A 14640-nucleotide genomic window follows, 5' to 3' on the forward strand; every position below is an offset into this window, starting at 1 on the left:
ATAGGTGAAAGGAACTTCAAACATTTGGTATTTGCCCCAGTTTGCACAAAAGTATTGGAACCATATAAAGCTGACCACAAATACAATGATTTCCTTGTTGATCGAGCAACCTTTCTAAAGGAATTGTTCAGTTGTTAGCTTCTTATAGAGCATTTCAGTTAGCGCAGACCATTTTCTTAATGAGGTTATCTTCACTAAATTTTGAAGGAATCTATCATTGGAAATATTTTACTTGGTGCATCAGATTTCTTCAACTTAAAGAAAAAGTTTCTTATATAAGAAATTGTTTCTTAGAATAAAAACACGAATTCTTAAGTAAAGCAAAACAAATTAAGTAAAGTTTATTTAAAATATAATCAAGTAAAAGTGAAGAAAATATTAAGTATGACTATTTTAAGGTTTTTTGAAATATTTTGCTATTATGACAAGGCAGAGTATGTGTTTCTTAAAATTGATATGACACTAAAGATACAAAAAAGTATTACGAGAATAAAAAAATGACACATTCGAATTTATTATCATGCATTCGTAAAAGTGGTTTCTAAATTTTGATCTAAAGTCTAATTTTCTTTGACAGTATTCCCCAGTTGAGAATAGTAGAAACTGAAAATAAGAACATAACTCGGTGAAAAGCAACCAGCCGAAAGCAAATGTAAAAATTATTATTACAATATATGAAATTGTATTTCAACCTTATGCTGCCACCCTTTGATTCACCTGTATATTACAATATTCACAAACAAAATTGCTTTTACAGATGATGTCATATCTAGAGAAATTTTTATGTACCTCTAGCAGGGTTTAATGATAACTGGATCGTAGTGACAGCCTGATTTCTTTGGGGAAAAAAACCTTCATCAGTTGAGTGAATGCATAAATTGCTATCTTGATAATAGTTGAATATGCCACTGAACTATTGACACTATCAAGTAAGATATTAAAAAGCAGTAGCACGAGCTTTAGCTCATAATGGCTGGAGTTCTTGCTCAGTAACAGCCGCATCCACTGGCTTGTATGTATGCAAGTTTTGCTGTCTTTTTCTCCAAATTAAGAACGTTCCTAATATTGACAGTCCTATAAGTAATGCGATCAGAAAAGCTAAACCCAGGACCCAGAAGTATTGCTGCCACCAATTCCTGCATCATTACAGGCAAGTATGTATAAATATCTGAAGTGATTATATATTGATAAGCCGAATTCAATAACGAGAAAATTTTAGATAGGCAATGCTAGCAGGGCCGTTCAGTTCAATATTATAAAAATTATCTATGCATGCAAGGTTGTGTTGATAATATTAGAAAATTTACACACAATGCCATTGCACCCGCCAATTAAATGGAATGTCAACCAAGAATTTCTACTTAACAAGTATGTGCCGGATACACATCTACCGTTTATGTGGCAAAAACAAGAGCATTATCACCAAGACCAGTAAGGCCTACAGAAGCAAATTCTGTAGCAACGGAGAGAGAAGTCCTAAAGTTAGCTTTCCAAAAGGAAGAGGTTATTCTATTCTATAAATGATATCCCACAACTACCCAAGGCAGAAGAGAAGACATCATTCTCAGAAAGGTCAAAGGAAATAAAGCCCTAACCAAAAATAAATAAAAAAGCTGAAAGACTGAGAAGTTGGCAACTTTCTACAGAAAAACATGTTATCGAATACAAGGCACATGGTGATAATCCACTTCAAAGCTTATTTATCTCATTAATTTGCTCAATAAACTCATAAAAATATAATGTTTAAAAAAAAATAAGATTAAAGCTAGATTATTAGTTCCAACTCTCGACTGTGCATTGAAAGAGGCAACAATATGTTAGACACCGGGACCTTAAAACCCAAATAGGCCAAAAAACACAATAGACAAATACATAAAATAGTAAAACCCATATACAAACATATGGGGCATATCCAGAAAGTGTGAGGCGAGGAGCTGATCTTTAAATGAAAAGAAAAATAAATTGTCCAATGTGTTAAATTTAAAACGTGTACAGAGTTTCTTAATATTTTATATTTCTGAGTAATGCTGTTTTGAAGTGTTGCTTCATTGCTATCCACCCTTATATCCGAAACCTTTTCTGTTAGCTATCTCTTTTTATCAAACTTGTAGTATTTTCATAGAACTATCTTTGAACCCTACTTACTAATTAGAAGAAAAAAGTTAAAGGGCTGTACCAAGCCCATGATTAGTTGCTATTTAAAATCCAAACAATTTTGTCCACAGCTTCAAATTGAGAAAGCAATCTGTTCAATCTAAAATCAATGCTACGGATTGGAAATATATCAGACATGCACAATAAAAAGCACGGTTAGTTGAATTAATGCACGAGAAACCGTCCGTCTATCTGAGAACGAGAGATACAACATTTCGCTGAGCAGTACTATTTTCAATTGGGAGACAATAAATATAGATGATATGGAACGGATAACATTCCCAATTTAGGGCTTTTTTACTTTCAAACTTACTTCGATGGATGCTCAACACTCCAATCAATCAACTCGTAATTTCCATAGGTGTCAGGAAGTTGAACGCGATGTTCAGCAAGCCGGGAAATTATATTCTGCACAGAAAATCACCATCAAATGGGCAGTCTTCATAAAAGTGTAGGGAGCAAAAATGTCAACTTACCGTTGCAGTTGTGTTAGAAATATAATGAGCATCCGACTTTGGGGTTATAGCCCATTTACTGAGGGAATCATTTCCAGAAGACGTAAAATTCAGTAAGTGAACCTGTAAACATCCCTCGTAAAGTAAAAAAAAAAAAAAAAGCACGTTAGCAGTGTAAATCGACCACAAATTTTGAGAGCCTTAAGCTTGGAACCTCTACCAAAATCCCCACCTATCCTAAACGGACCATACCATGTACACGTATATTTTTAATCAAACATTTTTTAACTTTATTAAAATTGTTAATTGAACTTCAATATATTATTAAGCAACAAATATTCATGCAATGCAGTAATAATTTTCTAACCTGGGAAGTATTAACATTTAACTCGTGAGCAAAGAGTCCCGCCAATTCTGTAATGTGAGGCTTTATATCCACATAAGTGATGTTAAAGGAAATTAACATTGTTATTTGTGCAATTTTGAGTTCACCTGTACATTTGGGTTTATTAAAGTACATTCGTCATCAATGAGTATACAATCAAAAGAAATTACTAATTACTGAGATATTAAAAGCACGATGAACAATGTTAAGAAATACACAACGCCTGATACGACCCATGTTAACAGATGATGTCTCTATACTTTAAATGCATTTGAAGACTAGCTGCTCATAATACCTGGAGGAGCATTATTCTGCGACAAAGATGGAGCAACTGAAGGCTCTGATGCTTCAGTTGGATTGCTTACTTCTGAATTTGGAGGTAATGGTGATGGGGCAAGGGAGTCCTGTAATCTTTCCCATAACTCGGCACAGTTTGTTTTCCAGAAACCAATCTTTTCCTGCTCCCGATCATACATTACAAGAGTGTTTCGGACAACAATACCTACGTGAACAAAAATGACAAGGGAAATTATCGCTAAAGAATTGCTGAAACCTATACCAAAGAAGCTAGCCATACAATACAAAATTAGAGAGGAAAAAGATTCATGTGAAGATACCTCCTAACAGAGTAGTAGGGTCTTTTCCATTTTGGAAAATCCCTAGACAATATGCTCCTCGCACTTTTGAATGCTTCATGAAGAATGGCCCCATGAAAAGTAGGGAATATGGAATCATTAACATTTGATAACAATTGCACCAGCCTGTAAACACAGCTAAAGCTACAAATAAATAGTCTTGTATGACTAACCCGGAACATGTAGTTTTCAGGAGCCAGTGAATATTTATCACCGTTTCCAAATACCATGTCAACCACTGGAAAACTTTTAGAGAGTTGAGAAGCAACACTGAAATACAAGCAAACCCAAACTGTAATGTAAACTGCAATTAAAGAGTAATGTGAGCTTTATTGTAACATACATTCCAGCACCCGAAAAACATATATCGTTATAATTTGGATCTGGACCACTGATTTGCTTGAGAGATTGAAGTTCCTTTAATATCTGCAAGCCAAATAAGTATAATCAGAGTCAGCAAGTCTATAAAATACAATTTTGTTGCTAAAACTTTGCCTTGAAAAAATACACTTTAGATGATGCTCACTGATAGAAGCGAAATTCAATACTTAAAATCTTAATAAACCTAGACTACATACAAAGAAACCATCAAATGAAGCCTACAATCAACAGATTGGAGATTCTTCAAATTATTTATATATCAGAAAATGCCTGATAAAGAATATATGAAATACATAATATGACTATTTAAAAGAAGAAAATTATTTATGATTCTTAAAACCTCTAAAATTTATTCAGAAAAGGTTAAACAGTATCAATCTTGGCATCCCATTAACTAAAAAGAAGTCAAGGGTTGGTATTCAAAAACCTGGCACCAAAATCTGCACCAAATACTTGAGAAACCATTCAAACTTAATGAGATCTCCATACAGTTTTCCATGCAATGGTTTTCATAAAACAAGGTAAAAAAAAACTCAGAATGACTTAACTGCCAAATTCAATCAGATAAATTCCCAAGAAATTTCTAAAAAAATGTCATCAAGAAAATTAGTGTTGGTGTTCAAGTCTTTCAACTCCACTTATCACCTAGCCTAGCAACGCCATAATATGTTGAGAAGCAATGTCATATTATGGTTCACCGCCAACAGCATCAGCATGTAGAGGTTGTTCCTCTTCATGCAACAGAGAAGTCCAGGCTTCCCCAAAATATATTTCAAGATAACTCCTACAGTATTTGTATATTGCTTTACCACTATTAAGACGTCTCACATTGGTTAGGAACATGGCCTAAATAAATACTCTTTAAAAACCTTAAATAACCCTCCCCCTTGAACTAACTTAAATAACCCACCTTCAATCTAGTAAACTTCAAAACACTCCAAAGCTTCATTCTCAATGACGGGGTAGGGGGAATTAAGATGGCCCACATCGGAAGGAACATAGTCCAAATACTTTACAAGACCTGGGAGTTGACAATCCACCCCCCGCCAAGTTGATTTTAGCCGGTCCATTTCTAATAGCCTAAAAATTTTCAGGTTTTCCTTTTAAACCTTCTCATGTAATTATATATGCCTAATAACATGAAACTCAAAAATTAGAAAATGAGAGGTGAAACTATAAAAATGAAACTCCAACTTCATATGAAAATATTTACAAAAGAACTTACTGTATCTTTAAATGCAAGAAATGCTGCTTCTGGCAGGTACGCATAAGTTGTACCGCTATCCAGGACAGTTCCATGTTTCCCATCAAAAATATTTGCATTTAGAGGCAGTTGCTTCCCCGCAACATGTATCTCCTTCAAATCAATATTGTAATATGGACTGTCGCCACCCCGAAACTAGAGTAAATGTGTGAGATTAATAAAATGCATTTGTTAAGAAAATGCATTACATCTCGTATCTACAAGATGAGAATTTTGTAACACACCTGCGCACAGGATCTGAATATCCAAAGACCATGTCTGATGGGGGAGATATGCCACCAAGAACCATTGCACCCCCTCCAACATCCATTCCGCCATAGCATAGTGAGAATGAATCGCTTATTACATTTTTGTCCACAAGTTGATCCATAATACTAAGATCTCCACGACCCAAACCCATGATGCCATCAGCATGCTGACTATAAAGATCACCAGTCTCAACATTTTCACAGCCAAAAACTGCACGCTGAGGAGGAAGGTCACTCTGATTTCCAAAGGATATGATATCCTCACCAAGGACACCACTGCTTGTACTCATTTCAGCATATTGTCTCTCATACACACACTGTATCCTGTCACCGTCACAGTTGCAATCAATTGTACATTTGACAGGCTCATAGGTGCTAGATGAATCAGGCTGAAACTTTGGATCCTGTTAAGATAAAAATGGGACACACAAGTCCAGTCTACTTGAGATAAAGTTATGGACTTACACAGAAACAAGAAGTTTAAAACAATTATTCTTTTGTCTTCTTGGGTCCTGTTAAAACAAAAATGGACATGCAAATCCAATCCACTACCACTTAAGATAAATTGGATGGTAACAACTTAACATGCATTGGTACAACAAGTTTAAACAAAGTGATTCTTTTATGTCTATATCTTACAAGAAAATGATGACATTCAGAAACACAATGGAAGCACAATTCGTCTACTGCATTAATAGGGATGGAAATAATAAGTTAGAGCAATCTTTGCACGACCTTAGCATGACCTACTACTTCCAGATGATGATATAAGCATTTTTGTTGGCCTTGCATAGTTATATATGAAAATACAACAACCAAGTTTTTTTCTGAATCCTATTTGAAGGCTAATATTGAATGAAAGCCTTCAAATATGTTTTTATAGGCCCAAAAAATCAAGGTCTCAAGGCATAGACACCAAATCACGACAAAAAAATCATTGAATTGCTTGTAAAATTAATAAATATATACATCAGAAACAAAACAAGCATATTAAAAAGAGTGCCACTCATTTATCAAAGATCCCAACAACACCCACCTATGTAGCTTTATTTATTATTATTTATTGTTTGTTCTATTTTAGTCATTTATGACTCAAAAAAAAAATAGGAGTGTTTGGATAGTGCTAGGTGTTCATTTATCTCTTTCCTATTTAAAAACTAACACACATAAGCGTCATCATGTTAACCTAACTAGGTCTTTTCAAAGACCTAATCTTAACCAACTGAATAACTCAGGTAATAAACAAACCAAGGCAAACGAAGCTGTAAGCCCAAATATGTTGTTGCCTTATTTCCCACCCTTACATACTACCCAAAGTGTCGGTGCTAAACGTAAATATAGAAAAGTAGAAAATGGAAGAATGGTACGAATGAATCATTTTATTATCAGTATCTAGACTTCTATTTTATCCAAATATGCTATCAATCTACACTCCCCCATTTGACTCCTTTCCATTTTTACTCTCACCAAGATCATGCTGACTGGCAGCGCATTGACACTAACAAAAGCCTAGACCATAAGCACATTGTCCTATAGCAGTTCTTTCATACAATTAAATTTTCGTTTTCCATTTGCAGTATTTAGGTATCCAAAATAACTTATGCAAGGATGTGTCTGAAAAAGGAAAAAAACAGATAACCAACCTTATCACATCACAACACAATGAAACATTATTATGTACGCAAATTGAAAAGGAAAAAAAAAACACAACGAAGCATTACCTGGTGCCTGCCACACTGTTCGCAAGAGGAGCACGGAACATACGTAACAGTGCTCCCCGTATCAACAATAAGAGCAAACATCTGCGCAGGAGTCCCGATCCAAAGCCGCGTCGTGTAATACCTGAATCATTGAATTCCACACACACATAAATCTCCAATTACCGAGTCCTATTAAATAAAACAAAAGCGAAGAAGAAAGAGCGCGAGAAACGACGACGTAACAGGTTTACCCGTTGAGGAGGAGATCGTCGTGGAGTCTCATACGCGCGTTAGGATGGCGCTTGGACTCGGATCCGTAAAGCTGGCGACGAGGATCGAGCGCTGACGAGGTGGAATTGGGTGAGGAGAGGTACAGGGGAAGGACCATGGCAGGGCGAGCGCCGGGGTAGCGGTTTCGGAGGAGCGCGGAGTCGCCGGCGATGAGTTGGAGGAATAGGGAGAGGGTGATAAACGTGATGAGGACGAGGTGAGTGAATGCCCGCGCCATGAGTTGCTGACTCGGGCTTGTCGAGCGAGTCACGATCCGAGTTATGGCTGTTTCTGCGGTAACGGATCCAAAGAGCGAAAGAGAGGAGCGAAGGATGGTGGATAGTCTGTGTGTCTCTGAATTGGAGAAAGGAGGGAAGTGAACTAAGCGTCTCTCAATATAAGGTTATGAGATATTCATATTCATTCATTTCAATTTCCGTTACACTTTTATGTATTTTAATTTAGGATTTTTCTTTTTTTGGTTAATTTTATTTATTTACTCTTTTTTAATTATCTTATTTTCCGTTAAATGATAAAAATTAGTTTTTGTAGATTGACAATATTAAAATTTGGACCTTTAATAAACTAAATCATTTTTCTTATAAAAATCAATAATTTTACTTTGTAGCAATTTATAATTAAACAGCAGGGTGAAAATGGCAATTTACTTAAAATAATTCAAACCTATACTGAATTTTTAAAGGTATTTTTAACTAGTAATCCCTTAAGTTTCTCACTTCTAATAATAAAACTACTATGGTAAAATTGAGATTTAGGAAATGTTGAAGAAAAAAGTAAAATAACTAATAAAAAATGATCAAATATTTGTTAGCTAGTAATTACTTATTAAGATTTCATATACCTATTAAGTTGAATTATTTATTGTTTGTTTTAAAAAAGAAATTCAACCTAACTTCTTTTAATATAAAAATAATTCAATCTCATTTGGACTCGTTGTCATTACAGATTTGTTTAATATTGAAGTAACCATCACCAGACGTTAAGAGAGAGTGAAAATTCACTCCTTTTGTTGAGTGTGCTTGAAGTCAAGAAATATAAATAATCTGCTGGTGCTTGCTGAATTCCTGAACAAACAAGCCATAACTTGTCCTTTTCTCCATTTAGCAGCCAAAAAGTAGTTTCATATTATTTATTGCGTGACAAAGTCTAAGGAATTGGTTGCGCACATGTTAAGAGGACAAATTGGTGCACTACTGAAAATACTCTTATTACAAACCAATTCGTCAAGCTTCAACGTCCCATGTTATAAAAAAAATGATAACAAAAAATTTGTCCAAAGACTTAAAATATTCTCCAGTAACAAGGTTCGCTTCGGGCTAATAGGTCCCATCTACGATATATGACTGCATACGTATCTTACTCGGAAAATAAAATTCAAGTATTTTCGGTTAAACCACATATAAGGGCCAGGTTTACACTACAGCTTGTTTGTTCCCAAAATATCAATGTAATGGACACTTGATTTAACATAAGTTACCCTTGGTATCATTAGAAGCTAAAAAAATAACAAAAAAGGTACATTTTAAATGTCGGGATAGAATCACTAACGGTGGGTTTTGATTTTCCATTAACAAACTCCTGAGCATGCGAACAAAAACTAACTAGTTGCTTTCTGACAAACATACATGAGGCTCTATCGCAAATTCTCAATGGAAAACGGAACATATACTAATGAGTGGATCGCTCTCATGTCTGTAGTCTTACTACACTTGGATGTAATATCTCACATGTAAGGCTGGTGCGAGGATTGCAAACTGGTACCCATATAACGACCATAGTTAGAAGGAGGAACATTAGTTGGTCCAGAGTATATAGATTGGCCAGGAACTTGGAAATCGTATGGGATTGTACCAGCATGGGGATATCTATCGAGATTTCCAGCATACGGTGCCCTAACATGGGGAACCTGCCTACCCAAGCCAACAGTTGAAGCCGCGCTAACACCAGATGAATGGAGTGAAAAATATCTCTCATTAGGCCTTGACCTCTTTGATTGAGGGCGTTTGCTAAAGTCTCCACTTCTCTTTTTATCTCCCTTTGATTTCTCTAGTTGAAGAACCCTTTTCTTAAGTGTATCAAGTGGGTAGTCAGATTCAAGCTTGTATTCCTCAATACACTTAATTACAGCTCTCAGTGCTGCAAGCTCTTGTGCATTGGCATCATTCTGCAAGTAAATGATGATGCACATATAACAATAGCAATGCAGAATAAGAAAAATCAAAATGAAGACAATAGCTCAATCAGAATCGGTGTCAAGCAACACAGCATACCTTCGCACTAGCAATATCACGCACATTTCCAGTCTTCACTTGTGAATTTCTCCTCCTATTCTTGAGGTATCCCTTCAGAAGGGGCACAGGGGGGAAACTTTCTTGAAGCTGGAAGGCATGAATAAAATGTACAGCGGCTATTTGTTTCCCATTATTGATTAATGTTTCTACAACAACTGCATTAATAATAATAAAGATTAGAATAATCAACATCTGTTGATCATATTAACTCTTGGCATGAAAATCAAATGTCCCACGTGTCTACTCTTTGTCAAGTAATCTAGTTATACTGACCCCTAAAGAAAACTGCTTGTCTAGCATATGGATGATATCTGACAGGGCAATCCTTCATTGCAGACATCACAGGTCAGTTTATTAAAAGAACACCAACCTGGAATTTTGTGAATTAACCCAATAGAGCGGCAGAGCTCAGGAGCCTGCCTAAGCTGAGCAACTGCAAGTACAAGCTTGCAGAGTTCTTCTTCATCAAACTCTGAAGCAATCCTAAAAGTTGAAATAAGCTGCAAGAATGTCTTTGCTTCCAATGAATTTCCATTGGCAGCATCAATATCTGCTCTAGCTAACTTGGGCCTCCACTCATCAGCAATTGCTTTGGCTTGCTGCTTGGTTTCAGGGTTCAGAAGGTGATCTGCACCTGGGTTAGCCCTTGCCAATAAGGTGGCCATGGCTTCCAAAATTATAATGCAGTATTTGCACATGCCCGGTTGGGCAGCACCGATTTTATCTTTTAGTTGGGAAGTTTCATTGGTGGGGCAAAACCCCTCCAGTGAATCCAGCACTAATCGTGCAGGATCAGTTGCACTAACTAATGCAACAGAAATTTCTTCACGAATAACAGACAATTTTTTTTTATTCTCCACAACATAATTCAGAAGACCTTTTGCATCCATTTGTTCACAAAATTCTGTCAGCTCTGGATGTGGCCTAACCTCAACAGCCACACCTTCAGACTTTTCAGCTGACTCATGAGGAAAATCATCCTCTGAGGAATTTGTATCGCCAAGAGAGCTGCTTACCTTGTTATCTTTGTTCTCCCCATCATACACAGACTCCAGAGTTGCATTCCGGTGATTTGCATGAGCCTCTACAATGGACGCTACAGCAGCATCTTTAAGCTCCTGCAACCGATCTAAGAGGTCTTGCTCTTCTGAAGCAACCGCAGCCTTCCTCTCTTCAAGTAGTGTATCCACTTCTAGTTGTTTCGCTTCATACTGCTTCTCCTTAGCTTCCAGCTCTTCACGTTTCTTATTCAATTCTGTCTCAAGGTCATGGAAATGTTGCTTAATTTCAACCCACTGAATCTTATTTTCAGACTCCCCCTTCTGAGCTTCCAATTCAAGAAATGCCTGACCAAGCTGCTCTATCACAGACTGTACATTAATTTCCTCTCCCTGCTCCTCGACACCCATATTCACGCAACCAAGCAAACAGCACTTCAAAACAGATCAATTTAATGGTCAAAAACTATAATAAACATTAACAATAACATGAGAATGACAATAAACAGTACTTTGGGACAGATTGAAGTCCAAATATTCATATCGAAGTCCAAACTAAACATGAATCTGGTATTTAAAATCCCCTTTTCTTTTCATAATTCTCAACCTAAGGCTACCTCCCACCTCTATCTGCATACCTTCATCGACGATTAACCTAAACCAATTACGTTCTGCATATCAATATGGTCATAATTTAGTTTATCAGATGTATTCAGACAATTTGGGGGCAATGTCATTCCTACGTATATGCCTTCCACTTATTAATGGAATAGGGCAAACTTCAGACGGTTCAAGAAGTAATAATAATGGTAATTTAATACTTTTAAGGTTTTCAATCGATTTCAGAATGATACTAAGGACACACACAGCATTTGCAGTTCCTTTACAGTCATAACGAAAATATCAAATCTTTACCGAAAGGAAATATTGCATCCCTTCCTTCACAAGCAGAACTTTAAAATCTATCTACTACGGAATGAAAATGGAAAAACGAAATCCAGACGTTCAGTTAAAATACATAGGAAACAGGGGTGATTAGGTGATTAGTAATACCTTAGTTTTGATGCGAGAAACTCGTTGCAATGCGAAACGAACAGTGTGTTTGAGCGAGCTTTTGTCTAAACCCTAAATTGAAATTTCGGAGCGTCCTGAGTCGAAGCTTGGAAGTTGAAGAAATTAAGCACAGTTCCGATAAATCAGAGATTCAAAAACTTACTCTGTGCGGTACTCGTTGGGGAAGAAGGACAAAATGATACAGACGAAAGAAGATGAAAGAAAAGTAGAAAACGGGGATAGGGTAGGGAAATGGGGTTCAATAGTCGAATATTCTAGTTCTAAGTGTAAAAATAATTGAATTTGTGAAATGCTAATATATTTTGTATTTTTTTACATAAAATAATAAATTGGCTACTTAAAGTGGAAAATTGTTTCAGTCCATAAAATAAAAATATTAATATATTTTTTTCACTTTTCTTCTTTTAGTTCAAACAACATTGTTTTATTTTCTTTTTTCTTTTTTATTATCTGATTTTTCATCATTCAATCCAAAAAGAAACATTAAGGTCTACAAACTGTATTATTTGTTTTTCTAACAAAATAAAATTAAAAAATATTTAATTTTAATGAATTGGATTTTTTTTTAAATAAGTTTAATATGAAATTCAAAATTAAAATTTAACCAAAGCACAACTATATTTTTGTTTGTAAATAATCCATCAATATATCCTTAATAATTTAAATTTATACTAAATTATTTGAAATTATTTTATATAACGGAAATGTTTATATAAATAAAATTTATGTAAATAAATACTTTAAATATATAAAAACATTTTGGATTTTTTGATAAAATGTTTATATTGATAAAAAAATTATTGAAATTCGATCTATGATTAAAAATGAAAATATCCAAAGGGGACAAATATTGAGAGAGAGAGATTAAAAACGTTCTTGTTATAATAAAAGCTTTTAAAAATCATTGAAGAATGATTCTTACAACTAGTTTTATGTAAGATAATTATTCTAATTTATATATAGAAAATATTTAATGAATATAAGACTATGATAGAAAGGATAAACTGATTTTACATGTAAGATGCCTTATTTCTAGCAAAAAATAAATAAAAATAGGCTAAATTAAGTTCAAGTATGTATGAGTCTCAGCTGGTCAAATACACATAGAAGTAAATATAAATATAAAAACGTTATTTTAGGTTAATAGGGTGTTAGTGTAAGAGTTTTTACACTTTCAATCAATTAAAAATAACCTTATAATATGTTCTAAAGTAATTATGATCAAATTTCCATTATTTGGGAACAAAATATTATTACCCTAAAACTTCTTAGACTTTAACCAACATCTTCAAGCAAGAAGAGACAAACTAGATGAACTAATTTTATTCACCTTTTCACTTCAACATGGGTGTGATTTTGACCAAGTTTCAACCTTGCTAGAAATTTGACACCTAATTGTTCCATTTTTCTAATATTATAATTTTAAAATAACTTAATTGTTGTGTTTTGTGGAGTTAATTTATTTTGCATTTTGGATCAATAAAAAATCATGATTGATTTGAATTTTAAAATAATTATCTGAAAATTATAATTTTACCATTAATTAGTTTTTTATATTTAAATTAATACAAAAACTGTTATTTATATAATTTTTAAGATAAATATATTAAAAACAACAAATTAGGGATGCAAACTTTATAGTAATATCATAGTTAAAAAACATTTTTCCTTTTTAGTGAATAAAGAGATGCTATAAAATATTTTAATATTAATAATAAATAGTTTAAAACTAAAATATTTCATAATGATCTTTTTATGTTTTCTATTAATAATTATATATACTTCTTATAGTATTTATATAGTAAAAAATTTACAGTTAAAATTATATCTTACTTAATGGATAGAAATTGGATTAAATATGAGGGATTGGTTTCCCATCAATTTTGGGGAAAAGGCAGGATATTGAGTGCATTTTGTCTAACTTGTCAATTTGCTAGATCATAGGCAAAAGAGATGTGTTATCCTGCTAATTTGTTTACATTTTTTTTATATCATGTGCCAAATATTAAATTTGTTTTACTAAAATTAAAATAAAGAATTAACTTTTTTCTATATTGTATTACTTGAAAAATATAATTATTTAATCAAAATATAATTTAAACCATAATCACGTATAAATTAAATTTTAGTTAATAATTATAATTTAATATTTTATTTTTTAAAAATACATATCTCTTCTTATATTCAATTATAGACTTTACTTAATCATTAAAGAAGATAACATAAATACTCACTTGATTAAGTACGTTGAAACAATAATAATAATAATAAACTAAATCTAAATATTATTTTTTGATAGATTAATAATACTATATTGCTCATTATTTGCCAAGTGTTTATATAACTTTATATACATTTTTTTGTCTCACTTTCTACTATAGAGAGGAACAAAATTTTAAATTTCTTTCCGCTCCTTTTTTTATCCTATCAAACAACTAAAACATTTTCTCACTTTTTACTTTTTTTTCTCATTCTTTCGTATCCCTTTCTTTTTCTAAATAAAAAATTAAACAAACCATAAGGGTTTGTAAATTCAATTACACTTTAAGAAGTTTAAAGAAATAGTTTATCAATAACAAGTTTTTAGATTGATTTATAATATAATAATATTAAGCATCTATAATCAATATGTTACCATTATATTGCTTAAATGGACTGCAAAGTAGCTTTAATCTTTTGGTATGATCTTATTGATCACAGTTCCTGCTGGATAGAATACGAACAAGAGCAAGGAAAAGAAAAAGAAAAAAACTAAGACGATTGC

The 14640-nt window shown here is 33.5% G+C and overlaps 2 protein-coding genes across 3 annotated transcripts; both read right to left on the reverse strand.

Moving 5' to 3' along the window:
- Window positions 1–643: 643 nt before the first annotated feature.
- LOC137808252 (aspartic proteinase 36-like) lies at window positions 644–7914 on the reverse strand. Its single transcript, XM_068609279.1, has 12 exons — window positions 7474–7914; window positions 7244–7364; window positions 5499–5926; window positions 5236–5392; window positions 3973–4055; window positions 3803–3899; window positions 3612–3684; window positions 3290–3496; window positions 2977–3101; window positions 2631–2732; window positions 2468–2562; window positions 644–1136 (listed from the first exon to the last, which is right to left on the reverse strand). Exons 1-12 carry the CDS (start codon window positions 7728–7730, stop codon window positions 965–967), a joined length of 1917 nt encoding a protein of 638 aa, XP_068465380.1. The 5' UTR covers window positions 7731–7914; the 3' UTR covers window positions 644–964.
- A 1061-nt stretch (window positions 7915–8975) lies between these two features.
- LOC137808253 (FRIGIDA-like protein 3) lies at window positions 8976–12151 on the reverse strand. Of its 2 annotated transcripts, XM_068609281.1 has the most exons (5): window positions 12019–12151; window positions 11856–11927; window positions 10175–11237; window positions 9784–9959; window positions 8976–9677 (listed from the first exon to the last, which is right to left on the reverse strand). In XM_068609281.1, exons 3-5 carry the CDS (start codon window positions 11211–11213, stop codon window positions 9237–9239), a joined length of 1656 nt encoding a protein of 551 aa, XP_068465382.1. In that variant the 5' UTR covers window positions 11214–11237; window positions 11856–11927; window positions 12019–12151; the 3' UTR covers window positions 8976–9236. The 2 variants fall into 2 exon arrangements, with proteins under 2 accessions (XP_068465382.1, XP_068465381.1); XM_068609280.1 differs by having other exon boundaries at window positions 11856–12047.
- Between the last annotated feature and the right edge of the window lie 2489 nt (window positions 12152–14640).

This window comes from Phaseolus vulgaris, chromosome 3, assembly GCF_000499845.2.
Source record: "Phaseolus vulgaris cultivar G19833 chromosome 3, P. vulgaris v2.0, whole genome shotgun sequence".
NCBI classification, from domain to species: Eukaryota; Viridiplantae; Streptophyta; class Magnoliopsida; order Fabales; family Fabaceae; genus Phaseolus; species Phaseolus vulgaris.

Bases quoted from the DNA above. Each gene is read 5' to 3' on its own strand.
- LOC137808252 (XM_068609279.1), bottom strand. From the start codon at position 7,730: ATGGCGCGGGCATTCACTCACCTCGTCCTCATCACGTTTATCACCCTC. The intron at 5,927-7,243 runs GTAATGCTTCGT...TTATCTTAACAG, and splicing joins AACAGTGTGGCAGGCACCAG to GATCCAAAGTTTCAGCCTGA. The intron at 3,102-3,289 runs GTATTATGAGCA...CCAAATGTACAG, and splicing joins GCAGAATAATGCTCCTCCAG to GTGAACTCAAAATTGCACAA.
- LOC137808253 (XM_068609281.1), bottom strand. From the start codon at position 11,213: ATGGGTGTCGAGGAGCAGGGAGAGGAAATTAATGTACAGTCTGTGATA. The intron at 9,960-10,174 runs GTTGGTGTTCTT...TTATTAATGCAG, and splicing joins GTTAATTCACAAAATTCCAG to TTGTTGTAGAAACATTAATC. The intron at 9,678-9,783 runs GTATGCTGTGTT...ATTTACTTGCAG, and splicing joins GTGATATTGCTAGTGCGAAG to AATGATGCCAATGCACAAGA.